This window comes from Astatotilapia calliptera, chromosome 9 (assembly GCF_900246225.1).
Source record: "Astatotilapia calliptera chromosome 9, fAstCal1.2, whole genome shotgun sequence".
In the NCBI taxonomy this organism is placed as follows: domain Eukaryota; kingdom Metazoa; phylum Chordata; class Actinopteri; order Cichliformes; family Cichlidae; genus Astatotilapia; species Astatotilapia calliptera.
The window spans coordinates 3,981,746-4,007,219 of record NC_039310.1 but is presented as its reverse complement, the minus strand read 5'-3'; the positions used below and the strand labels follow the sequence as shown (position 1 = coordinate 4,007,219).

At 41.0% G+C, this 25,474-nt stretch overlaps 3 protein-coding genes across 5 annotated transcripts; 1 reads left to right on the top strand and 2 right to left on the bottom strand.

The window, feature by feature from the left end:
• Positions 1 to 46: 46 nt before the first annotated feature.
• LOC113029856 (uncharacterized) lies at positions 47 to 4,807 on the bottom strand. Its single transcript, XM_026180885.1, has 6 exons — positions 4,487 to 4,807; positions 2,139 to 2,257; positions 1,620 to 2,036; positions 1,311 to 1,536; positions 982 to 1,131; positions 47 to 285 (listed from the first exon to the last, which is right to left on the bottom strand). The coding sequence occupies exons 1-6, from the start codon at positions 4,524 to 4,526 to the stop codon at positions 47 to 49; spliced, it is 1,191 nt and encodes a 396-aa protein (XP_026036670.1). The 5' UTR covers positions 4,527 to 4,807.
• A 279-nt stretch (positions 4,808 to 5,086) lies between these two features.
• On the top strand, positions 5,087 to 8,848 carry LOC113029215 (uncharacterized). Its single transcript, XM_026179968.1, has 3 exons — positions 5,087 to 5,488; positions 6,475 to 6,573; positions 6,708 to 8,848. Exons 1-3 carry the CDS (start codon positions 5,108 to 5,110, stop codon positions 8,829 to 8,831), a joined length of 2,604 nt encoding a protein of 867 aa, XP_026035753.1. The 5' UTR covers positions 5,087 to 5,107; the 3' UTR covers positions 8,832 to 8,848.
• Positions 8,849 to 14,825: 5,977 nt separating this feature from the next.
• LOC113029167 (neurogenic differentiation factor 6-A-like) lies at positions 14,826 to 23,875 on the bottom strand. Of its 3 annotated transcripts, none has more exons than XM_026179853.1 (2): positions 23,857 to 23,875; positions 14,826 to 16,155 (listed from the first exon to the last, which is right to left on the bottom strand). In XM_026179853.1, exon 2 carries the CDS (start codon positions 16,147 to 16,149, stop codon positions 15,211 to 15,213), a length of 939 nt encoding a protein of 312 aa, XP_026035638.1. In that variant the 5' UTR covers positions 16,150 to 16,155; positions 23,857 to 23,875; the 3' UTR covers positions 14,826 to 15,210. The 3 variants fall into 3 exon arrangements, with proteins under 3 accessions (XP_026035638.1, XP_026035636.1, XP_026035637.1); XM_026179851.1 differs by lacking the exon at positions 23,857 to 23,875 and adding an exon at positions 16,460 to 16,733; XM_026179852.1 differs by lacking the exon at positions 23,857 to 23,875 and adding an exon at positions 16,401 to 16,527.
• Positions 23,876 to 25,474: the final 1,599 nt, after the last annotated feature.

Below are 25,474 nucleotides of genomic sequence, written 5' to 3'. Positions count from 1 at the left end.
AGTTAGTCAAGAACTAACTAAACCTATCCAGAGAAAGCAAAGAAATTTAACTGAAGGTAGTTGAACTTACATTTCGTATGTCTTTGAAGCACGGGTATGCTTCAAGTATTTTTCTATGCCTGTCTTCTTCCCTTGTAACATCTGCGTCAATAAAAGCTCGTCTGGCCTCAAACTCCAGGTCCAAAATTTGAGCAACGTCACTTTGGTTGGGTTTTGCATTGGGTTTCCTGTACATGTTGCTCAAGGTTTTGTAATGTCTTGCCTGCATCTTCAGGCTGTCATGGTCTGCTAGGGAAAGCAAAGAGCAATTGTAAGACATGGTGTAACTAGACTAAATTCAGATTTTTCTAATCAGTCATTTCTAGTAAGGTTGCATGGTTGTTTTTAAGTATAATATTTATGAGAATTAATGTTTAGGTTAAATATGTTTGAGTAATGAACTGACCCTATATGTCCTGATCATTTCCCTTTGTGTTCTTTTCTTATAATGATCATGGATTTATGTTAATTGTTAGTTTGAACAGAATCAAATATTAAAACGACAGTCTAAGATGCCCGTGAATAAAACTGTGGTGAAAATAAGGTAAAGGTTGTTTACTGTGTATATCGTTCACATCAGTGTGAACAGTGATTATGAGCTGATGGATAAAAATCTTTTAGGTAATTTGATCTATGACAGAAACACTGTGATAAGGCATGATAGATGTGACCAGCATGAGGATTTACATGTGTAAATAATCAGCACTGAGTAACACCCATTACAACACAAAGTGGTAAAATACTTACTATGGCTAACTGGCAAACTGGAATGAGGGATCTATCATATGTTGATTTTACACACCAACTCGAGTTAATGCCAAACCACTATGATTTTTGGAATAAACACTTAGAACGGGGTTCATTGCTGCAACCATATTTTGGAAAGAGCTGTAAGAGGAACCACAGTCAGACAGAGGTAGATAAGGGTGATGGTGGACTTACCAACAACATCATCTGGAGGTGCAGTTGAAGGACCTATATCAGACCTGGGTGCAGAGCATGAGGCTGACTTGGATAATAGTGGTAAAGCCAGCGTAGTATTGTTTGACGTAGTTGGTACAGTGGAGGGTAGCGGCAATTGGGATTCTTTCTCTGAGGAAAAAACAGAAGATGAACAGAATGTAATAACAGGGAATAGCTAGAAAGTTAAGGAAAATACTCAACACTGTATAAATCTTGTGATGCACTCTGAACAGAAAACTGAGGGCAGGTGGTCTCTTTGAAGTTTTAGATGTCCAAAAGTCATTAGTACAGCAGACCAAAGTACACACCTGCATTTGAGTTATCCTCGCTGAGGTCATCATTGCTCTCAAGAAGTGTGGTATAGTCACTTGAACCACTTGCTTCACCACTTAGGTCACCTTCAGTCCCATTGTCTGTGTCATCTGAGCTGAAAAGAGGCTTCCTGGGCCTGCCTCGTTGCGGCATGGAGCCCTGCCTCTTCCTTGGAGACTTCATATTTTGGAGTCGTTTGTACAGTTTGGTGTAGATGGTCAGCTGTGGTAAAATAATATATATTTGTACATCATTTTATTATCTCACTCAATTTTAGATATTGTAGTGGGTAAAGAATGACTTACGTATGGCATGTGTGTGTCAGCATCACGTAACATGGGGTAATAGTCGACAATCTTCTGTGACATTGCTCTCATTTCGAGTTTGGAGGGGTATGTTACTTCTTTCCCCATGGGACTAGCACGGAGGATTGCAACCATGCTGGTGACTGTGTTCCTTACAAGTCTGCAACAGAGCTCCTTCGACATCCTGCAGTCCTTTTCCTTTCCACTGTGGAGCAATGCAAAGTACTGACTGCGCACCATGTCCAACTCTGAATCTGTATACACCACATACTCTGGTGGGTCTGGCATTTTCATTTTTTTGTCAGCAGTGTAGGAAATGGGAGTGGAAGTTTGAGGCTGACATTGTGACACATCAAAGCCGAAGGGGTTACTCTCGCTTCGATGGAAAGTGTTGGCATCTTGGTCAGTACTCTTAAACTATAACAGTTGTGGGATATAAACAAAAATACACAATTAGGCAAATTAATGCTAGACAATATGGACAGTAATCATCTTCTTAGTGGTATAATGTGTATTTACCTTTTGGCTGATAAAATCCCAAATCTTCTTTCTACGGAAGAAATTTTCACGGCCCGGAAAAAGATCCTTTAGGTCATCCCGGGTAAAGCTCCTCAAAGTTTCCTCATCAATATTCGCAGCTGTAAAAGAGAAAAACAACTTCAAAAGTGATATTTATTTCTCTTTTCCTGGGCGTGGCTTATTACATGTCGAGGTCATTTTTTGTCAATAAATGTATTTTAGCAATAAGTAATATTAACAGGATAAAATGTCAAACTTAAAACAGTTTATCAAATATTTGGGAATGCAATAAAACTATTTTTGGGTGTCTTCAAGAATGATGTTCCAAGTCTATTTAGGCAAAGACAGCTCAAGGCTATAATGTGGATAAAGGTCAGAGTAGAGTGCAATCCTAGCTCCAAGTTTCAGAAATGATGCTAACAGATGCTAAGGCTGCTTAGCTAACGTACCAAAATAACTGAAAAATCAAATCAAAATCAAATCACATCACTTTTTATTGTCACATCACATGTGCAGGCACACTGGCACAGCACATGCGAGTGAAATTCTTGTGTGCGAGCCCCACAAGCAACAGAGATGTGCAAACACAACAACACAAACGAGCAAAATACAAGAATGGCCAACCTGAAACTAATAAATATATGTACAATATATAATAGTGTATGCATTTCTGGATGTGTATACTAAATATTTTCCTACGTGTGTGTGTGTGTGTGTGTGTGTGTGTGTGTATACACATTTTTACAAATTAAATAGTAAAAAAATAAAATAAAATAATAATAATAATAATAATAATAAAATATATAAAATATACAGAGTTGAATATGTGCAAAACAAGTGGCATTTATATACAGTATGGAGTGCATAATGTTAAAGTTCCAGTAGTGAAGCTGAGGTGTCTATGACGTGTTCAGCAGTCTGATGGCCTGATGGAAAAAGCTGTCTCTCAGTCTGCTGGTACGGGACCGGATGCTGCAGAACCTCCTTCCTGATGGAAGCAGTCTGAACAGTTTATGGCTGGGGTGACTGGAGTCCTTGATGATCCTCCCCGCTTTCCTCAGGCACCGCTTCCTGTAGATGTCTTGGAGGGAGGGAAGCTCACCTCCAATTATCCGTTCAGAGCACCGCACTACTCGCTGGAGAGCTTTGCAGTTGTAGGCGGTGCTGTTGCCATACCAGGTGGTGATGCATCCAGTGAGGATGCTCTCAATGGCACAGTGATAGAAGGTCCTGAGGATGCGGGGGCTCATGCCGAATCTTTTCAGTCTCCTGAGAAAGAAGAGGCGCTGCTGCGCCTTCTTCACTGTTTTGTTTGTGTGTACTGACCACGTAAGATCCTCAGCCAGATGTACTCCAAGGAACCGGAAGCTGCTCACTCTCTCCACAGCAGCGCCGTTGATGGTGATGGGGGTGTGTACTTCTCTGCACCTCCGGAAGTCCACTATCAACTCCTTTGTCTTTGCGACGTTGAGGGTGAGATGGTTGTCTTGACACCAGTGGGTCAGGGCGCTGACCTCCTCCCTGTAAGCCGTCTCATCACCGTTGGTGATAAGACCCACCACTGTAGTGTCGTCCGCAAACTTCACAATGATGTTGGAGCTGTTAGTGGCTGTGCAGTCGTAGGTGTAGAGTGAGTACAGGAGAGGGCTCAGTACACACCCCTGTGGAGCACCAGTGTTCAGTGTGATGGGGGATGAGGTGATGCTGCCCAGTCTGACCACCTGGCGTCTGTCAGACAGGAAGCTAAGGATCCAGCTGCAGAGGGAGCTGCTCAGTCCTAGATCCTGCAGTTTCCTGTCCAGCTTCGAGGGAACGATGGTATTGAATGCTGAGCTGTAATCTACAAACAGCATCCTCACATACGTGTCTCTCTTCTCCAGGTGTGACAGGGCAGTATGTAGTGTCAGGGCTATGGCATCATCAGTGGACCTGTTGTGGCGGTATGCAAACTGTAGAGGGTCCAGTGAGTCGGGTAGTGCAGAGCAGATGAAGTCCCTGACCAGCTTCTCGAAGCATTTGCTTACGATGGGGGTCAGGGCTACAGGTCGCCAGTCGTTCAATGAGGAGATGGTGGAGGATTTGGGTACAGGGACAATGGTGGCCATTTTGAAGCAGGCTGGGACTACAGACAGAGAGAGGGAAAGGTTGAAGATGTGCGTGAACACTCCAGCCAGCTGAGCCGCGCATGACTTGAGGACGCGGCCGGGAATCCCGTCCGGACCTGTAGCTTTGCGTGCGTTCACCTTCCTGAAGCACTTCCGCACATCCTCCTCAGACACAGTGTGCGCACTGACGTCATCCGCGGTGCGCACACTGTCCGGTCTCATGGTGTAAGAAATAAGACTTACCCTGCAACACAGACAGTATGGCATCATCAAAGTTGTCCATGCCGTGACAGCAGTTCTCTAGTTCGTTCCAAAGCCTCCACTCACAGTGCCTGGAAATATCCTACAGCTTAAATAAGATCATTTAGCTAAAGTTAACACATTAGCTAGATTGCTAACTAGCAGCAGCCCTCACAAAACACGACTTTATCTTAATAACACCGTTGTACCATAGTATTTTTCAAATCAACTTAATGTTACCAACCTTAAATTACTGTTCACTTTGTTTAGATAAATTATTTTGATCTTCCTAACGGTCCTGATGGTTAACAAAGCAGGGGAAAAGAGTTTGTCCCGGGTGAAAGTAACGTCACGACCGGAACTGAGAATGCGCATGCAGAAAATTATTTATATTTAATTTTTTTAAGTAAAAAAAAAGAAAAGAAAAAAATAAATTCAGTCTTAAACACTTATTGCCTAAAAATAAATATAACTGATGTAATTTAAACCTGAAAAATTGGATAATTAAGGATACATATATTTTAAAAATTGCCTACCTTTCCCATGGTCCCACACTCTCATCTGTGGCCTTCAGTGGAGAGCGGTAAAGTATGCTGCATTGCTACTGCGCGAAAACAGTTCACCATGGCGCTCTGGAGATGTATGATCTGTTTTATCTTTGTTTCTTTAACTCTGAAGGTGCTCCTTAGCCACATAAATGCAGCTCATGGTCGAAGGCAGGATTTTTGGGTTTACTGTGGAATAGATGGCTGTGAACAAGATTTCAGAGTTTTTAACTCATTCTTTCGCCACATTAAACGGACGCACCCTCTGTATTTGACGAATGGAAGCCCACCAAGAGGATGGAGGATCCCCCCAACATCCCACTCTTTAGGATCGGAAAATTTTGGTGTTTCAGTCTTTGCCAACTGTAGTACTGCAACAACAACCAGCACCGTGGAAATATCAACTGGTGGATCTTTGGCTGAAGTGCAGGAGCCTCAGGTTGTTGACAGCCCGAGCGCGGTAAGTGTTAAACTAAATAAAATGTAGTGTGGCTTCTGATGACAAATTTAGCTATGTCTAACTCCTCGTATTTGGTCCTATATTACTTTTAATCATTTTCTCCATTTTTAGTCAAGAGAAATTTAACGAGATCTCGCGATATTATACCGCTAGATATTGTTCTTCAAACTGTTACAAGCGATTTCCACCATGGTTGGATTTTAAATCACAATTTCATCCTGCAGGATGAAATAAAAAATAAATAAACAGAATAGCAGTTCAGTGTAGATAGTACAGGCTATGCTGCAGCCGGAGAAGGCACACACTCTGCGGCTGGCATGTCTCCTGGTGAAGTTTGCATCAAAGACACTCTCAGCGCGCTTAAATCGTTCAATGTGGCAGCAATTTGGGTATCTCGTAGGAATTATAAGTGGTGAATACGGTTTCAGGTAAGACACAGAGTATTTGGAAGCACTGTAAAAAAAATCTGTTGGCCAGAAATACTGCCAAAACATGGATAAGAATGATTTTCTTGAAAATTAAATTAATTAATAAATGCATACAATAAAATATATCCATATACTAATACTAACATAAATTCTAAGTGCAAATCTAAATTACGTGATTTAAAAATACATAAATAATTTAATAAATACAACAAACATGTAAAGAAACTAATATCTAAGTGCGAACAAAAATTCATTATTTAAAAAGATAAAATCTTATTCTCATGAATCCAATCCCTAGCCTCATCAAAACAATGGACAACCCCTTTTTTATTGTTTCTTTGTCTTTGATTTCTTTTCCATTTCTTTTTTCTTTATTCCAAAGAATGAATATTATATTATCTTATATTATATTGAATATTCACAACTGTAACACTAGTCACTGTCATGCACTTTGTTTTTTAGTGGACCAATCATTAGGTGTAACTGATTATACCTGTTATGTAAGAATTTCTATAATTGGCCAGGAGTTTGGAGTAACTTTGTTTTTCTGCTCTAAAGGAAGAAGCTGTTGCTACAACATCCTTTACCAGACATGATATTACCAGATCTGCTGCAGCTTTTGCTATCAGTGTTCAAGAACAGTGCCACTTATCACAGGTATGTTATAGTCTTAATGGATCAATACTTTACATAAGGCAATCAATGTCTTACTTGTTCATAATGGAATTCAGAATTATTATTATTTTATATAAATGCAGAATAAGTTACTTTTATTTCAAATGTTTTCACAGAGAACGGTCAAACATATCATCTCAGGAGTGCAACAGTATCAGGCTGTTCTTTTGGATACGCTCAAGGAAAGAATGAAGACAGTGTTTGAAGATAATGCCGAGGGAACCACTCAGCTTCAAGATGAGGCTTTGGCTACATTTGATAAATTCATGGATCCTTTCTCCACCATTGCATATGGACAGAGTAGAGCCATAGGGGAAATGTTCTGTCCAGTCAACGCAGAGGAAGTAGTAGTATCCCAGAAGATATGTTGGGTAAAGCAAGGTCTTTCAAGGGTCATGTCTTTAAGGAACAAAAGTTTTTACTATGTACCATTAATTGAAAGTCTAAAGCAGTTAATGACTAATGAGAGAATCTTTACCATGTTGAACACTGCACCACAAAGAAGCAGAGAGGGATTCTTCTATGATTTTAGAGACGGGTCCCTCTTTACATCTCACCCCTTGTTTTCTCAGAGGCCAAATGCATTGCAATTAATACTGTACACAGATGAAATTGAAATATGTAACCCCTTAGGGTCCCATGCTTCTGCAAACAAATTGGTCATGTTTTATTATACTTTAGGAAATATTGATCCAAAATTTAGGTCAAAGTTAGCTGCAATACGACTTCTTGCTATTGCTAAAGCAAGTGACATTTCTCAGTGGGGTATTGATGTTGTACTGAAAAGAATACTTCAAGATCTATCACTGCTTTACAATGGTGTAAGGATTAAAATGTCAAATGGTGAAATTGAATTGTTTGGTGCTGTTATAGCCATTTGCGGAGACACGCTAGCCCAGCATGAGATTGCTGGCTTTAAAGAAGGGATTGGTTTTGCTTATAGCAAATGTAGACACTGTGAATGCAACTTTGATGATATGCAAAGTGTTTTTGAGGAGAAGAAGTTTGTTCACAGAACTCTGGAGAAACATATCAGGCAGTGTTTTGAAATAGATAAAGCAAGCACAGATTTATTGAAAGCGTCCCTCAAAACTACTTATGGAATCAATAGAAGAAGCAGACTAGTTGATGTTCCTGCATTTGACCTGATCAAACAAACTCCACAGGACATAATGCATGTTATTTTTGAAGGTGTTGCATCAATGGAAGTTAAATTTGTATTAAAACACCTAATTCTCTCAGGACAATTAGAATTAGACAAGTTTAATTCAGACATTCAAAATTTTCCTTACTCACCTCTTGAAATACGGGATAAACCATGTCCTATTAGCTTTGGCACTTTAGCGGCTAACGACAACAAATTGAAACAGTCTTGTGGACAGATGCTAATTCTTTTAAAAATATTACTTTTTCTTTTGTATGGTGTGGAGAGTGAGTATGTTGTATTTATTAGAAAGTTAATTATGATAATTCAAATAGTTCTTGCTCCCATTATTTCTTTACAAACTGTATTGCAACTGAGAAGTATGATTGAAGAACACCTGTATCAGTTCAAGCAACTTTTTCCCGAAGCCAATATAATACCTAAGCAACATTATATGTTGCATCTTCCCAGTCAAATCTTATCGCTTGGACCTTTAATAAGGAGTATGTGCATGCGCTTTGAGGCAAAGCACTCCTATTTTAAACAGTGGGCTTCTAAGTTAAATTTTAAAAATGTTTGTAAATCCCTTGCAAACCACAATCAATTTCTTGAGTGTTGTCAAAATGAAATAGGCACTGAACATCCTATTTTTGCGAAAGAAAAGGAATCCGGGCCAGTATCAGCTAAAAATAATGAATATGTTAGGAAAAAAATTAAAGAATTTTTTGGAATAGATGTCATGCAGTCTGTTGTCTCAGTGAAATGGTATGTTCTAAATGGCAATAAATACATTGCTGGGAAGTCCATGATTATTGCAGACGTGGATGGCACTTTCCCTGTGTTTGGACTGATAAAGGATATCTTTTTGATTGACTCATCTTTTATTGCTTTTGAGTACCAACGCTATGAAACTTTGAATTTAAATGAAGACTTATTGGCATATGAAGTAACTGTGCCCATTGTTGCTCAAGCTACAGAATTAGCCCATGAGCTCATTGATTATACTTCATACTTTTCTATTAGTTTTAGGGACAGTGTGTTTGTGCCAATCAAATACAGTCTTTCTGATATTATTTCCCATAGAAATCACCCTTAAGATTAGAGTTGCACCAAGTATTGGCTTAGTGTAGTTTGTGATGATATCAGTTGACAGTCATTAAATGTTCCCTAAACCAATGTCAATGTTGTACCACATAATGCTGGCATGCTGTGACAAACAGCTGTCTTTGAAATGTGATTTGTATCATAAATTGTGGTTAATTTTTTTCCTTTATATGTACAACTTTGAAGTCAGACATGATTTTGAATAAATCATATTTTCAACAGGTGCCTTGTGTGAATTTCCTAAATCAAGCAAATTGAGTTTGTCACTCTATCTTGAAACAAGTGATATTTTGAGAGACATCTGGTGAGAGACCTAATGTAGGCTATTTTAAGAGTTATTCTTCCCATTTCTGGATTTCTGTACTAATATAGACACAATTATATGGTTATTCTCAATTTAAGTTTATTATCTAAAATCCAGACTTAGAAACAAGTAAATCTTTTTTAAAACAAGGCAAATAATCTGGCCTGTCTAAAAATAGGATTTTAAATCATGGCAAGCACCAGATAATTTGCAGTGTAGTTACAGGATACCCATACGGCTTCGTTTACTCTCATTTCAGCAGTTGGAGTAAGTGGTCACGAGACCTGTTACCTAACGAGTCAGCCCAGGGTTTCCTGGTCTGTCTGTGCACATTCACACACACTGGTAGCATCAGACCGGTCATCAGCAGCAGAGCAACTGATTTTACAAACTACAATATGTTAAGAGAGAGACACACACCACGAAGACGTTAGGCACAGACTGAAAGCAACACAGGGAAATGAGTGGTGTGTTTGAGAGCAAACGTATGCTCTATAAGACAGTTTACGTTCTTATTCTTTCAGCTGCAGCCTCACGGCTGCTTAACCAGAGACAGCAGGTTAAGTTCAATGAAAATGTAAAAAAACAAACAAAGCTGATGTGCAAGGGTCCACAATTACGTGAGGCTTTACAAAAATTACAAAATATACAATCAAAACATTACAAAAAAATAAGAAATGAAAACAAAAATGATGCACTGATCGCACCTGGGGGGTCATATCAAAGCACTCAACCGCTGCTGGGTCAAGTTAACCGTGTGAGCTCTGACTTATCGCAGCTGGCTAACCTGAAGAGAAGCAACCAAGGCTTTTTATGGGAAAACTATTTCATTTTTGTTATTTATGTTTTTATGTGTGTCGGTGGTTATTGGGGGAAAGCTTCTCAGAAAGGCCTGCCATGTGCCCAGCTTGTAAGTGGGTGGCATGTACAAGACACCCAAGGGAGTTGTTACAGGCAGTGGGAAGGATACAGTGGACTGTATCCATTACTAATCAGCACCCTGAGAAGGCTGCCAGATGGGCCTTTTGGATCATCTGTGGCCCGAAGAGACAGCTAGCAGCCAACCAATCAGATCAAAGATTGACAGAAGGAAAAGTGTGCACACCATTTTGTTGTTACACAATTTTCTGGCTGAGAAACAACATGACATTTTATTTAATAAATAACAAAATCATTATGATATCATCAAGATGATATCAGGGGTTTTGTATGTGCAACTACTTTAAAAGGCCTCCTGACAGATGGAAGTGCACAAGTCCACTGTCATGGTAAATATTACTGTTGCTGCTATTAGTAAGAACATTATTATATTGTTATTATTTTTAAATATTACAGTTACGTTTGTTACTAACATTACTAATTACTAGCATTTATTACTGAAAGCTAGTTATAGTCAAACAAAATGAAATTTGCACAACACCGTTGTTGTTTGGGGTGGTGTGTGCATGCAGAGGGGCTACAGGTGGCTCTGAATTTACTTATGCTGAGTGACATCGTTCAAAGCTGAAAAACACTCACACATTGAATAAACAGAAGGACATGATGTTATTAGGAGCCCGATTATTGTTGTGTGCTGTTTTTGTCTTTGTCTGGTTTTGTGTCTCCTTTTTTGGCACAGGTAGGCGGGGCTACACTGAGCCTCTGGCACACCTGTTCTTCACCAGACGCATTCATCAGAAGCGTTCTTAAGGAGCAGCGCGATGCATGTCTAGTGTCGGAGCATTGTCCTTTCAGGAGTGCCTGTGTGCCTGCTCACCCGTGGAGATCATCTTTATTGGGGCTGAAGTTTTGGTTTACATCCCAGCATCCCGCCTCTCGGTCTCTCTCCGTGCCGCCCAGTCTGGCTTCTGATAACGTCCTGGCTCTGCGTTTCTATACACGTCCTGCCTTGTAAATACACTGTGCCTGTAAATAGCTCTTCACTGTTGATACATTTCCTCATTGCAAACCCTCGTGTCTCCTGTGTTCTGCTCTCACTCTCAGATATGTTCTGAAAGAGCCCAAAATAAGGAGCCTCCTGCCCAGTGGGGGTTTCTGTTGTTATTGTTAGGTATGACCTCGCTGTGGATCATTTTCTTCAGCTACCTCGTTTTAAATCAATGAACTGAAATTGGGATTTCTTGTACTATGTCCTTTTTTACAGACCGACAGCTCTCACAGGCTCATATGCTCAATGAGTCCCACGTTCATTATTGCTGCTGTGTTGGCTCAGTGGGATCTCTGCTGTCATTCATTCCAGCCACACGCTGTGACAGCCACTAGGTCACTTACACAGGGGTCTTCTCTTGTGTACTTTGTGTAAGAGCAGCAAATGTGATAGTTATCTGTGAAAGACTTGTAGAGGCTCAAAGCTGCCACAGCCTTGAGTTCATTACCTCTCGCTTTCTGTGGTATGTCAGAGGTTGGTCACAGCGTGAGAACGGAGGCTATTTGGGGTATGCATGTACAGCGGTGTGTGTGTGTGTGTGGGGGGGGGGGGTATGTAACACTTAAATATTTCAGATCATCAAACAAATTTAAATGTTAGACAAAGATAAAACAAATAAACACAAACAGCACTTGCTGCAGAATGTTCTGGTAGCACCACACTTCTGGCTGCCTTCCCCATCAGTCATCAGACAGGTCTCCAGTGTAGCTCCTCCACCGGCGCTGTAGCGGCTTTTCAGTAAACTGCAGAATGAACTCTCCACCAAGGTGGTGTTATCCCCATGTGAACAACTCACCGAGCACTTTAAGAGCCTGTTTGTACATGGGGCCATCATCAGCATATTTCATTTATGTGTGTCCTTGGCGGTGGAAGCCTTTGGCCTGATGTGAACTTAACCGTTAACTACCTGCTTGCTCCTCTGAAGATCAACTCAAAGACTGTGATAAACAGAATTGTCACGGGCCGTGCGATTTCCGTGAGTCATCTCGCCTCGACTTCTGCAACAGCCTCTACTCTGGTGTTAGCTCGTCATCTATTGGCCGACTACAGCTGGTTCAAAATGCTGCAGCAAGGCTTCTGACTGGCACGTGGGAGCAAGAGCACATATCCCCTATACTCACCTCGCTACACGATCTTGACACTTGTCTTTAAAACATTGCATGGACTAGCTCCTATATATCTTTCTGATCTTTTAAATCGGTATACTCCAGCAAGATGTTTGAGGTCTGCGGACCAAATGCTTCTAGTTGTCCCCAGGTCCAGATTAAAACACAGAGGAGATCAGGCTTTTGCTGTGACTGCTCTGTGGAATAAACTACATATCAGGACCTCTCCAGCACTGGATACTTTTAAAACTCGTTTAAAGACCCATTTTTACTCTTTGGCTTTTAATTCTGTCTGAGTCTGTCATTATTTTATTCTTATTATTTTCTTTCATTTTATTTAACTTTTAAATTTTATCTGATTATTTTATTGTTCAGTACTTTGGTCAACAGTTGTTGTTTTTAGTGCTATATAAATAAAATTGATCGATTGATCAAATACTGCGTTACAGTTGCTGCTAATCTATTGATTAGTTTGAAATATCAGGACATGGTGTTCTTGACATGACCTGGTGCTGTATCTGATCCCAGACCAGTGGGATGATTGATATTACTTCCACCCCTCTAATGAAGCCAGGCTCTTACTCCCCTGTAGTTAAAGTACTGCTGGGTTTCCCAGTCCATGATAAACAAAGACAAAGCAAACTTTTTTCCCCTTTTTTGGATAAATATTTAAGTTGTTATAACAACAAAAAGAATAGCTGAGCTTTTCTAAGGCAAAGACACAAGATTAAAATTATATCACAAAATAGAAGCAATAAAAGAAAACAGTGCAGAGCTTCCATGTGTGGCATTTGCTTAAAATTGAAAAGTTAAAACAGAAGAGAAGAATGATGAGATGAATGCATGGATGGGTGGATGTGTGATGGAAACTGGAGCTTTGAAACAGGAAGTAGTTTAAATGTATAACAGTAAGTATCCCAGTGTTTCTCTAAACCTTTACAGGATTACACACGACAATCCTGCCAAAACAAAAGGTGGGACAGTGCCAACCACAGAAACAGGATGGCGTCTTCTGGGTCCAGAGGTCATGGAAGATATATCGAGTCATCCCAAAGTGATTCGGATATAAAATGCAAATCACCTGTTGACTGGCTGTTAAGCCACATCCCACGAGGGCCTCTGAGTACTTTCTTATTAAAATGCTCCTGGCAATATTCAGCTTCCTGCTGCTTTGGTCACCCTGTGACTCCGGAGCTTGTTGGAAACCTCTATCAGCGACTAGCTTCATGCATCACAAGTTCAATTCATTGCTTTAATAACAGAGAAAACTCTGCATCTTCTAACTGTAATTCACATCAGAGCTTTAACATTTTCCATCAGTCCATGAAGATCTGCTGTGAAAAAGACGGACCAATGTCCTTTGGGGCTGAATTTGTAATGTAAAAATTGTAGGAAGAGGAAATTGTTCATTAAATGTACTGAGCATGTGAACAGCTGGGAAGACGTTTATCGTCAGTGTTTAGTGCATGACCACTGTAACATCTGACATTAGTCACATACTGCTTTAAATGCAATTCATTATGATGTGTGAGTTTTATTAACAGCACCAGTTAACAATTACATTTCACTCAAAGTGCTGCCTGTGCATGTAAATCTTCTCTTTGACCACTGGAGCCGAATCTGCCAAATATCTGCAGAGTTCAAGAATCAATACTTCAAATATAATTGTTAATGCTAAGCTGAAGTAAACAGTAACTATTGTTGTTACATTTATTTGGGCCAAATTAATTACATTTAACACAGTGCCAAATCACAACATCAATCACAAGGAACATAATAAGACTTTAAATGATAGTAAATAGTACACATAGTTCAACATAGCATACACGTCCATGTACACAGTATATACCTGCCTGAAGTCAGCTCTGGAAAGCTGCTGAAACACTGACACTTTCATCATTGTGTAACACAATGAATCCAAACATTATTAATGAAACAGAGACTTGTTGTTATCAGCAGAATATTATTTTCATCATGTATTTGTCAGTGAAAACAAAGCTGTGACAAATGTGGTAAAGATGTAATGCAGAACAACAGCTCACCATCGAACATTCACCCAGCAGCTGCTAAAACAAACAAAGTGGAGTTACAGAAACACACAAAATGCATTTGACATCCTTATAATAATTTACTATGTAAAGCAAAACAGAGAGGATCACAATATCACACCACATTTGTTCTGTTCATCCAGCATGCCAGCTGCAGCAAAAACACCATGGAAACGGCCGTGCATTCAATTTAAATGTAGTTTCAGGGCAGAGCGTTCTCACTCCTGAGGCGTAACATGTCGACATTTTGTCACGTCCCGCGGCGTTCCTGAGGAACGCGAAAGGAGACCTTCGGCGTTCTTATGGTACGCGGCGGGTTATGGCTGGAATCCAGTGCAATGACGCTCCCGCGGTAATAGACGTTCCAGCCCTGTATTCCAGCCCTAAACCTAACCTTATCCCTAGCCCTGACCATAACCTTATTCCTGACCTTAACCAGGACTTTAATGATGTTAAATAGCGTGTTTCTAAGCGATTTGAAGAAAAAGAGCGAACATGTGTAGGTTCAGTCCAGACGGTTCTCATATTTCCTCTTTTTCCGAGGTCGTCATTTAGGAACGTGGTGGGTAGCCGAAAACGTAATATGGTGACGATTTGTCACCTAGCGTAAAATGTTACGCTTTGGGAGTGAGAACGGGTTGTTCAGGGAGCAAAGTTCTGGATAAATGCCCTGATATTTTAAAAGTATTCATGTGTTTTGGGTAAAACCCTCAGCGATTTGGCCCACAAGAAGAAAAAGTCATTATGTAGCTAACAGATTATTGTTATTATTATTATTATTATTATTATTATTATTATGGAACTCTGCATGTTTTCCTTGTGTGTGTGTCCGTCTGTGTCTGTCACATTACAGGTTGTCGTCCGCAGACAGTTCAGTGAAGATGACTTACTACTTTCTCATCATGCACTCACAAACCCTAGCTTTTTCCCTGTTATTGTTGGCACTACTGAACTTCTTAAGAACTCATCCATTTATATGCTGTTTATTAATTATGGAAAGGCTTGTTTAATTCCCCCTGCACCTGGTAAAACTGTCCCCGGAGTTGGATGTCATAGGGACCAAGGTCTGAGCTGGAGGCCTGATTGATGGGACAATAGCGGAGACCATTGTGACAACTTCGGTAGTCGACCGGTTCCTCGTGTTTGAGGGTGAAAAGCCCACTGAAGTTGAAGGGTGGGCTGAGAGTCCCCATATCCAGAGAACCAGAACTGTCTGGAGAGGAACTGTCGTTTACAGACTCAAAGGGGCTGCAGAAAGAGCCAAAGGGCCGCAGAGACCTACCGCTACCCGCTGTGGTGGAGCCCCCAGCCTCGGGACCAGGATGGTGATCATAGGCTGCGTACAGAGACAATGACTCCTCGTCGGGTTGTGAGATGAGGCTGCAGGTGTTGAGCTGGAGACAGCCAGCGACAAGGTTAGTGGTTGGCTGAGAGAGACCTTTGCACAGAGTCTGAACGAATGTGAGCAAGTCCAGCCTTTTGCCAGTGCTCAGGATCTCACTGAGAAGCCAGATGTAGTTCTTGGCCAAGCGGAGGGTTTCTATTTTGGACAGCTTTTGTGTCTTGGAATAACAGGGAACCACCTTTCTCAGGCTGTCCAATGCATTGTTAAGTCCATGCATACGGTGTCTTTCCCGCGCATTTGCTTCAATCCGTCGTAGTCGAACCCGGTCCAGGCAAGAGTAGCTCAGTTTCATCTTTTGAGAAGCCCTTCTTCTGAGCCAAGCTGGATCTCCTGCTTCACTTTCCTCCTCCTTCACTTCAACATCCCTCAGTTCATCCTCCCTCCTGGTATCAAGGCTTTCCTCTGGGGCTCTGTCAATCTCTGGCTTAATCAATTTGACTAATTTGTTAGAGGTCCAACTCATCCTTACTGAACTGATGGTTTGATTGGAGGACTGTTCATCAAATGGCAAAGTCAGCATGCTGTCCTGCACGTTAATGGTGGGGAAAGAAAAATTAGATACAAGGCTTCAAACCTTAGAGGATACAAATCCCCAAATTAGGAAAAAACTGGGTTTTTAGCAGAAAATTTGACTGTACACATATGAAACATCATAATCTCATTGTGCAAAATATCACAACAATTACGAACAACTGGGATATAACAAAAGTCCTTATCATGTGAAAAATACCAGTTGTGATAGATACAGCTGAAATTAATTACCCGGCTTACCTCTTTTAATTAGTAGGCTGTTATTATTTTTCAATGACGCACTAAATAACTTGGCTCACCCGGCTCTGTTGTTCAATTTTAAAAGGTATCGTCCTGAAGCCTCCAAGTATCTCGACAAACACGTTCTCCTCCCTCTTTCTCCTGCTAGCGTCTTCTTCTTGTTGCAGCCTCACAGACACTGATGCCATCTGCTGATGTCCTCTCTCTCCCTCACACACACATGCAAACTAGCTTCGTATCCCTCTTTTCTCTCTGCATCACTCTGCCTGTGCCTCTTTCCCTCTGCTCCTAACATGGTGGATGCTGATCTGAGTTTTTAGACTTCACATTGAGCTGCTATAGTCACACAGTGAGCTGAAGCTAGTTGGGCACTTGTTCCTGTCAGCTGTCTAGCTTACACCTTGCAATGTGCTGTCACATGCATATAACCAGTGGTGGACTGGCCATCAGAGGACCAGTAGCCTAAGGGTCGTTTTGGCCTGCTGTGAATTTTCAACTTGATCTGCACATAGTTTATGGACCACAGAGAGTCCATGCATCAGGTGCAACTCTCGGCACAGACGAGAGCCATAGTGATGCCTGATTTGCCAATATCTTTACTTGTATTGGTAAAAAGACTGTGGTGAGCAGAATTTAGTAACAGGGTATTTATTTATGTACTCATTATCAGTGTTGGGTAAGTTACTTTAAAATAGTAACGTAGTTACATTACTAGTTACTTCTCTCAAAAGTAACTCAGTTACTTCAAGTTACTCGTTACTTTTAAAGTAACTAGTTACTAGGGAAAGTAACTTTGGTTTTACTCAGAATTCTCCTGTTAATGTGTTGCTTCCATAACTTTGCCAGTCTTCTAGCTTGCTTACTTGCCACAGTGCACTGTGCCACCTACCAATAGAAAGGAAAAGATAATGTGCACATTTCCACGAGAGAAATCCCACGCCTGGACCGTCGTTGACTGCTGCCATGATTCTAGCCTACGTCACAGCGTCATGTGCGCCTTTTACATCCAACACAAAAACTGCAGTCGTGGTGCTTTCGATTGTACTCACAAATTCTGCCTTCTGAATAGGAAGATGTAGGCAACACCAGACTGCAGATGAGCTGCATACAGGGCTGGACTGGGACAAATAAATCAGCCCGGGCATTTTGACTAGAGACCGGCCGCCATTATAGGAAAAATCATAAAGCCTTTGAATGAAAACAAACACTGTTGTGACAGTGATGTACACTTTTTTGATGGTATATATGCATCAATCTATCAATCGTTTGTTGTAAGACTCAGATAATTATTTTTTAAAAGCGAGACATTTTAAATGAGAATAAGAAAGAAAAGTATTTCTTTGTGCCCCCCCGGCAACACTTTGCTAGATCCGCCCCCTAACAACAGCTGATCAAGCTTAAACGTGCTGCTGTTGTTTATCCGCTGGTTTCCTCTTTTGGCGCAAAGTGGGCGATAAACAAACAAGAGAGCCGATCAGCTGATCATTGATCAGTTTCATGATTGAAGTAGAAACAGGAGAGGGAGGGGGGAGAATGAAAGAAGAAGAGGCAGCTGTGCAGCAAAGACACAGAATAACTCCAGCTTTGTGTCTTTTTCATTGTAGCTGAATTACGGGACAAACTGTTCCTTTTCACCTCAATAAGAAACGCGTAATATTTTCTCTGAATACCAGACGGGACGGTTGGCAACTCTAATAACTTATGAACAAAATAAAGTTCAACATCAGTAACATCATAGCACCACCCAGCTGTATAGAAACTCCGTCATGCTAGCTAGCACGCAGTACGGAAAAAGTCAGCATAACGAAAATAAACTCCACCTAAACTTGGTTTATATCTGACCCAGAGAGACTGCAGGTTATAACTTCTTACCTGAAGTTCAGTTCACACTTGGACCGGCGGCCGCCTCAGGTCTCTTTTCCTTCATCCACCTGCTGGCCTCCACCACTTGCTAATGTTACTGAATCTGTGGAAGCTCCGCGATAGCCACCACACGAAGTAACGAGTAACGAGCCTATCTAAATCCCAGTAACGAGTAACGCGTTCCTGATTTTGGCATAATAACTAGTTACCGTGCTCGTTACCGCAATAATAACGTAGTTACTGTAACGCGTTACTTAATAACGCGTTAGTCCCAACACTGCTCATTATAAATAAAAGTGCAAATTCTTTATCTTAGTGCATCCTCAAATTGGACAGAGAGTATTTTACCAACTGAATTGTCATCCATGACCTATTCCTATTCCATACTACAGTCAGTGTAACAGATTCAAATACTCATTATGCCTTTTTGGTTAGAGGCAGCATTTAGACTGGCCCTGCACCATGACAGGCCTCCAACGTGTGTTTGATGAATGCAATGCTCATCTATCTGGAAGCCCATTAGGGAAGAAAGAACTGGATGTTAAATATGTATGAACTGATACTCTCTGCACAAAGTAGATGACATTTGTCTCTTCTTAACTTTGGATAATCTGGAACTATTTGGAGTGGCCTGTCATCCAGGCCATTTATAATGACAGTAACTAGCTCTTAATGAGAAGTCCCTCCTAACCACATTAGTTTCTTCTCCCACATTCAACGTGAAACATGGTAAAGTAGACCCCACAACGATGCAGCACAGTGCAGAGCAGCTACCTAAACTCTCCATGCACAGAGGTTGTTTCAACAGTACCCAGAGTCAATATGCGACACAGGGTACTGTTATCATTTTCCTGAATACTATACAAATAAGTCTTCTAAAAACAGCACGCCCAGGCACTCCAGGCCTGTTGCAAGCAAAAGCAAAAACGTATTCGGTGGAGAACACCTGACTGTTCTGTAAAAAGTTTGAAAAGGTTTTAAAAAATAAAAATAAATTTAATAATAGCTGCATGTAACTGTGTTGTTTTAAAACTTGTGCATAGTTTTTTAAAATGTACAGTTTCTATTTCAAGTTGTGATTCATTAAACATGTTTGTGGTTCTTACAGTAAAAACTTGTTTCTACTCTGATTTTATGTTTTTTGTCTGATTTTAGATCAATTGTGGTAATACAACATGTCAAACTAAAAAAACATATCTGCTTTTATCACAGGAAGACGCGGTGCTGTGGCTGTTGTCCTCAGCTCCCTCTGTGCAGCCAGAGTTTATACTGTGTGTTGATGCAGAGAAAGCCTTTGACCAAGTAAATGAGATGAAAAACAATATTGTTGTTACTTGGAAACAGTTGTACTGGCTCAGGTCTTTGTGGTCCCAACAGTGCTCACTGGGACCTGGTTCTTCTGTAACCAGAGCAATCAGGCTGTTTTGCTGCAAGAAGCTTGTGAAGCGCTTGAGAGAGCTCTTTAGTTTTATCCATCATGGGTGTTTCTTTTGTGACAGCTTAGTAATGAGAGTAATGTCGTGCAGTTTGAACACTGGATTTGATGACGATGAAATTCCATGAAGAGATTAAATCCAGCAGCGACTGAAGAATTGTGGTGTTGTACATTTCCCTGAGGAATCCAAACTAATTAAAATCGAGTTTTTAATTTAACCTGCTTGTTTTTGAGGACTGCCTTTGCATTTCTCTCATTTCTTACTCCATGACAGAACACAAAATAATCAATACACTGACTACTCATTTTTAATCATTAAAAGGGTAATAATTCAGGGAACAGCGTGCCAGTGATGTGCATGGTGCTGGTCTGTGCGTAGTCCCACTAAAGGATGCTTGGACATCATGCTACGCTCATAAAATCTTTATTTGACAGTTTGGTGGGCGTCATTTTATGGGACTAGCCACATTTGTTCAGTTCCCCTTCCTCTTCCTGCAGGGACAACAACCCTTCACATTCTTGTGTAATCACCAGTTAATCTAATCCCGCTAACTGCATGTCTTTGGACTGTGGGAAGAACTGGAGTACCCACAGAGAACCCACACAGGGAGCTTTGAGTGAGTGTAGGCACTGAGGCCTGCATTCAGAGCTGTGACGGTCCGTCTCCTGTGGAGCCCACCACATGTGAGAGTGGCCCAGGAGTGTCACCACGTTTTTGAAAACTCACTTTCAAGAATTCACTGTGAATTTCAGTATTCGTTAACAGTTTGCTTCAGTCAGCCTTATGAGCTTTGGCTCAGAGAAGACAACAGTGTTTGTGGAGCACAGTCGCCTGGCTTTTCCTTTACTCTGTTTGCAGACAGCGAACTCAGGAGCCCGTAACAGCCATGACAGACTCGTGCCTGTGTTTGTCAGCTGAGGCCCAAAAGACCATCTCTGGACAATCAGCCTCGTCAGCTTCCTCCATCTCAACTTTTCTGAGTTTTCTGAGACTCAGTTTGAACATACAATGTTTTCTGTGTTCGATGGTGAATAAAACGTGTTTGTGATTTTAAAATCATTGTGTTTTGTTTTATTTACACTTTACACATAATCTCACCTCTTTGTGGAATTTGGGTTATAATCCTGTCTCCAGTTTCAAGGAGAAAAATGTTTGTGTGTGTGTGTGTGTGTGTGTGTGTGTGTGTGTGTGTGTGCACCTGGAGGTATTTCAACGGTGAAAGTCATGCAATTCAAAGGTTTAGGTTTTATGACAGAAACAACATTTGTAATCTGTAATCTTATTTGTCCTTTTTCCCAAATAAATACCTGATGGTGTGGTGCTGTGTGATGGTGTGGTGCTGTGTGATGGTGTGGTGCTGCGTGATGGTGTGGTGCTGTTGTCATCCAGGGAAGGACGGACGTTGTTTTGCTGTGCTGTATTTTAATGTGAAGTGTACATATTTGTTTTTTATATTGCATGCATTGGTTATATTTTTGTGCAGTGTTTTATTTAGTTTGCATGTTTTAGTTGCCGGCAAATTGTCCTGGAGAGACTCCGCCCTTTCTCCCGTTTTTACTAATTGGACACACCTGAGAGAAAAAAGGTAATTTACAGAGTGCTCAATGACACATAAAAGGGTTGTAGCCGGTGTTCACAAGGGACACGGACAGGGAATGCGAGAAGAATGCGAGCAACACAGACAGAGGAAGAGACATGATCGGAGGGGAGATGATCAGAAAGAGAGAGACGATGAGAGGAAGACAATCAGCGACTGGAGAGGAGCAGATGTCCAGCGACTGAGGAGAAAGAGATTACCAGCGCTTGGGGAGCAAAAGATGACCAGCGGCTGGGGAGGAAAAGATGACCAGCGACTGGGGACGAGACAGTGGCAGTCGGACGGCAATAACGATAAGAGCCAGCTTGTGTACTGCGAGAGAACAGGAGCAGTGAGACAGCGGTACCGATTCCAGTTTAAGGAAGCGGCGGGCGGAGTTGAGAGCTCTGCCCACCCGGGTAAGTCTTTGACTTATCCTTTTTATAAAGTAAACTGTCAAAGGAATAGTGACTGCCGCTCCCTCCCTTCCTTCAGTGCACCGGGACGTGGAATGCGGGGAGGAAGGCGAGGACTCCGCTGGGTTTCCCTCTCTGACTACTACGCTGGATTTCTTAGTTTTCTGTGACTTTTAGGCCGTGGTGGATCCCACTGGACTTTTAATGTTGTGTGTTATTGATTTTTATTGTGTCTTCCCTTGGCCAAGGTTGTTTTAATTCATTTTACCTTTTTAACTATTTAAATATAATAAATTATATTTTTAATTCTACAGTTTTTGTATCGTGTGCTTTTCCCTCGGCGGCTCCACTGCTCTGCCCGCTTTGAGGAAGGTTTCCTTCCTTTTAAAAAACACAAACCATCTTGGAAACATAATCAGCCTTTCCGCTCCGTTACACTGTGTGATGGTGTGGTGCTGTGGTGGTCCTTTTTGTATTGCTACATGTGGTTACATTAAGAAAAGCGACATCAGAGAATATTGCATAAAATACAATACATTGAAGTTTAAATGAACAAAGATTTGTGGTTAAAAAGCCTTTAGATGAATTTCATAACACCAGTGAATCTGGAAACATTAAATATGGACTTTTTTTGTTGTTAAATTTTGTTTAAACGTGTATTCTGTATTTATCATGGAGGGAAATGTTTCAGCCATTTGAACTGTGATGACTCAAACCTGAGTGTTCTTGGGACAGAGACACTACTTTCTTTAAATAACCAAGTGAGAGGTGAGGAGATCAGGATCCGTTTGGAATTTAAAATCTGTTTTAAAATAGTTCTCCTTTTTATTTCATAGTGCTCTAAATGTTTTCAAATCAGTTCAGCCTTCAGATTTTGTTACTGTGAGCTGGGCTGCTAATCTGGCCTTCTGACAGCGTTCCTTCATGTTCATTCCTGACACTAACCACAGCATGTAGCTGCTGCTCACTTCCTGCTGGTTGAGCTCAGAGTCACTTCTACTGCTGTTCATGAAGTATGACTACAATACAAGACAAAGGGTAGGAGGAAACTAACACCAAACACGGGAACATGAAGTCTGGACACAGAACACATGAATACCTGAATATGACACATGAGAGCAAAGAAAAACTCACACACTAAATACACAGAGGTGTGATGAAGGAAGCAGAAACACATGGGAACCCAGCTGGGGCGCACAGGGAAGCCAAACACTGAACCCGAGACGAGAGACTGACAAAACGGGAATCTCTTGATCGTGGCTCAAGAGTTGGGTGTTCGTCTTGTAACCGGAAGGTTGCAGGTTCGAGCCCCGGCTCACAGTCTCGGTCGTTGTGTCCTAGGGCAAGACACTTCACCTACCGCCTACTGGTGATGGCCAGAGGGGCCGATGGCGCGATATGGCAGCCTCGCCTCTGTCAGTCTGCCCCAGGGCAGCTGTGGCTACACCTGTAGCTGCCTCCACCAGTGTGTGAATGCGAGAGTGAATGAATAGTGGCATTGTAAAACGCTTTGAGGGTCTCGAAAAGCTCTATATAAATGCAATCCATTATTATTATTATTATTAAAATAAAACAGGAAACACTAAGGTCGCTAGAGAGGAACGCACATGAGAACATGATTGACTGGGGAGACAGAGGAAGGAGACACAAAGAGGGAAACATGGAAATAGTCAAGGGAGACGAGACATGGAGGGAGGGATGTAAACACAGACGACATGACAGACACATACTGGCGACACAGAGGACAGACCCAACGGGCATCTCACAGACAAGAAGCTACACAAGGAATATAAGAACCTCAAAATGCTGGCTCAAATGGCCCAGAACCATGACCATGTTCCTCCAGACTGACTTCTACTGGGATTTAGGTGCACAGACAAACAGGATCCTACAATTGTTTATGTTTTTGAACCCATTTTGCACAGAGAGGCATTTTTTGAAAAATGTATTGATAGCAATGTTGAATATTATTACACAGGAAAAAAACAACTACAGTAAAATAATCACACCGTGACGCCTCTGCCTTTGTAAATGGAGGGACAGTAACTGCGTGTAAAACCTGCAGACAGTCAGATTAACAGTATTTTGTCTCTATCTGCCATCCTGCAATTCATCTCATGTAAACAATAATGTGGCCACAGCGTGACGTGAAAAAAGGCTCATACCTTTGACGTTGCGTGAAGAACTCTGTATTCCTCGTCCACACGTAAACGCGGTGATTCGAAACGCCGTTTACATGGACGAAACAGCTGCGTGTTCAAAAATACCCGTGTATATAATCAAACAGTATATGAGCGACTTTGGTCTTTGCGATGCATGGCGCTCCCTTCACCCCACCAGTAAGAAATATACTTTTTTCTCACATGTCCATCACTCCTACTCTCGTCTGGATTATTTTTTGGTCAGCAGCTCACTGCTGAGCGACATTTCAGACACTGAGATTCATCCTATAGCTGTCAGCGATCATGGTCCTGTATCTTTAACACTAATGCACAAGAATAATACTACGCCAAGAAAAAACTGGAGATTTAATATATCACTACTTAAAGATGAAGACTTTATTAAATATTTTAAAAAAGAGTGGACTTCATATTTGGACTATAATGACACTCCCGAAACATCAGCTTCTGTTCTATGGGAAGCAGGGAAAGCTGTGATGAGAGGTAAAATAATTTCTTTCTCATCACATAAAAAGAAAAAAGAAAACAAAAATATTCAGGAATTAGAAAAAAACATCAAATCACTAGAAGAAGCCTACGCGTCCCACCAAGATCAGGAAACATTGAACAAAATACGCAAAACAAAACTAGAATTAAATGAGATAATTGATTAAAAAAACAAAATTCTTAGTACAAAGACTACGCCTACAAAATTATGAACATGGTAATAAATCCGGTCAATTTCTAGCAAACCAGCTAAAAATAAATAAAGAAAAAACAACTATATGTGCTGTTCAAGATTCATCTGGGAACACAATATATGAACCGATACAAATAAACAACATTTTCAGGGATTTCTATAAAACGTTGTATTCACCACAAATAAACCCATCTAAAAAAGAAATTGATCAGTTTTTGGACAACATAATTCTTCCAAAATTATTGGACACTCAAGCAATGGCACTGGATTCACCACTGACACCAGGTGAACTCCAGGAAGCCCTGATAAGTATGCCCAATAATAAGGCTCCAGGTCCAGACGGCTTTCCTGCAGAATTCTACAAAGAATTCTGGATGATTTTAGCACCAGTTTTCTACAGAACGTTGTTGGAAATTAAAGAAAAGGGCAGACTTCCATCAAATATGAATTCTGCAAACATTAATCTCCTGCTAAAACCAGGCAAAGACCCTGTATATCCCTCAAGCTATCGTCCAATATCCCTTATAAATGTAGACCTTAAAATAATCTGCAAAGCTCTCTCAAAGAGACTGGAGAAAATAACCCCCCTCTTAATTCATCCTGACCAAACTGGTTTCATAGAAGGTCGGCACTCATCAACAAATACACGTAGATTACTTAATTTGATAGACTACTCATACAGTAAAAACCTAGAAACTACAATATTCTCTTTAGACGCAGAAAAAGCATTTGACAGAGTTAACTGGAAATTTCTATTTGCAACTTTACACAAATTTGGTTTTGGATCCTCTTTCATTAACTGGTTAAAAATATTATATAATTCTCCAACAGCTTGTGTCAGAACAAATGACCAGACATCCTCCAGCTTCTGTCTCTTGAGGGGCACCAGGCAGGGATGCCCACTCTCCCCTTCACTGTTTGCAA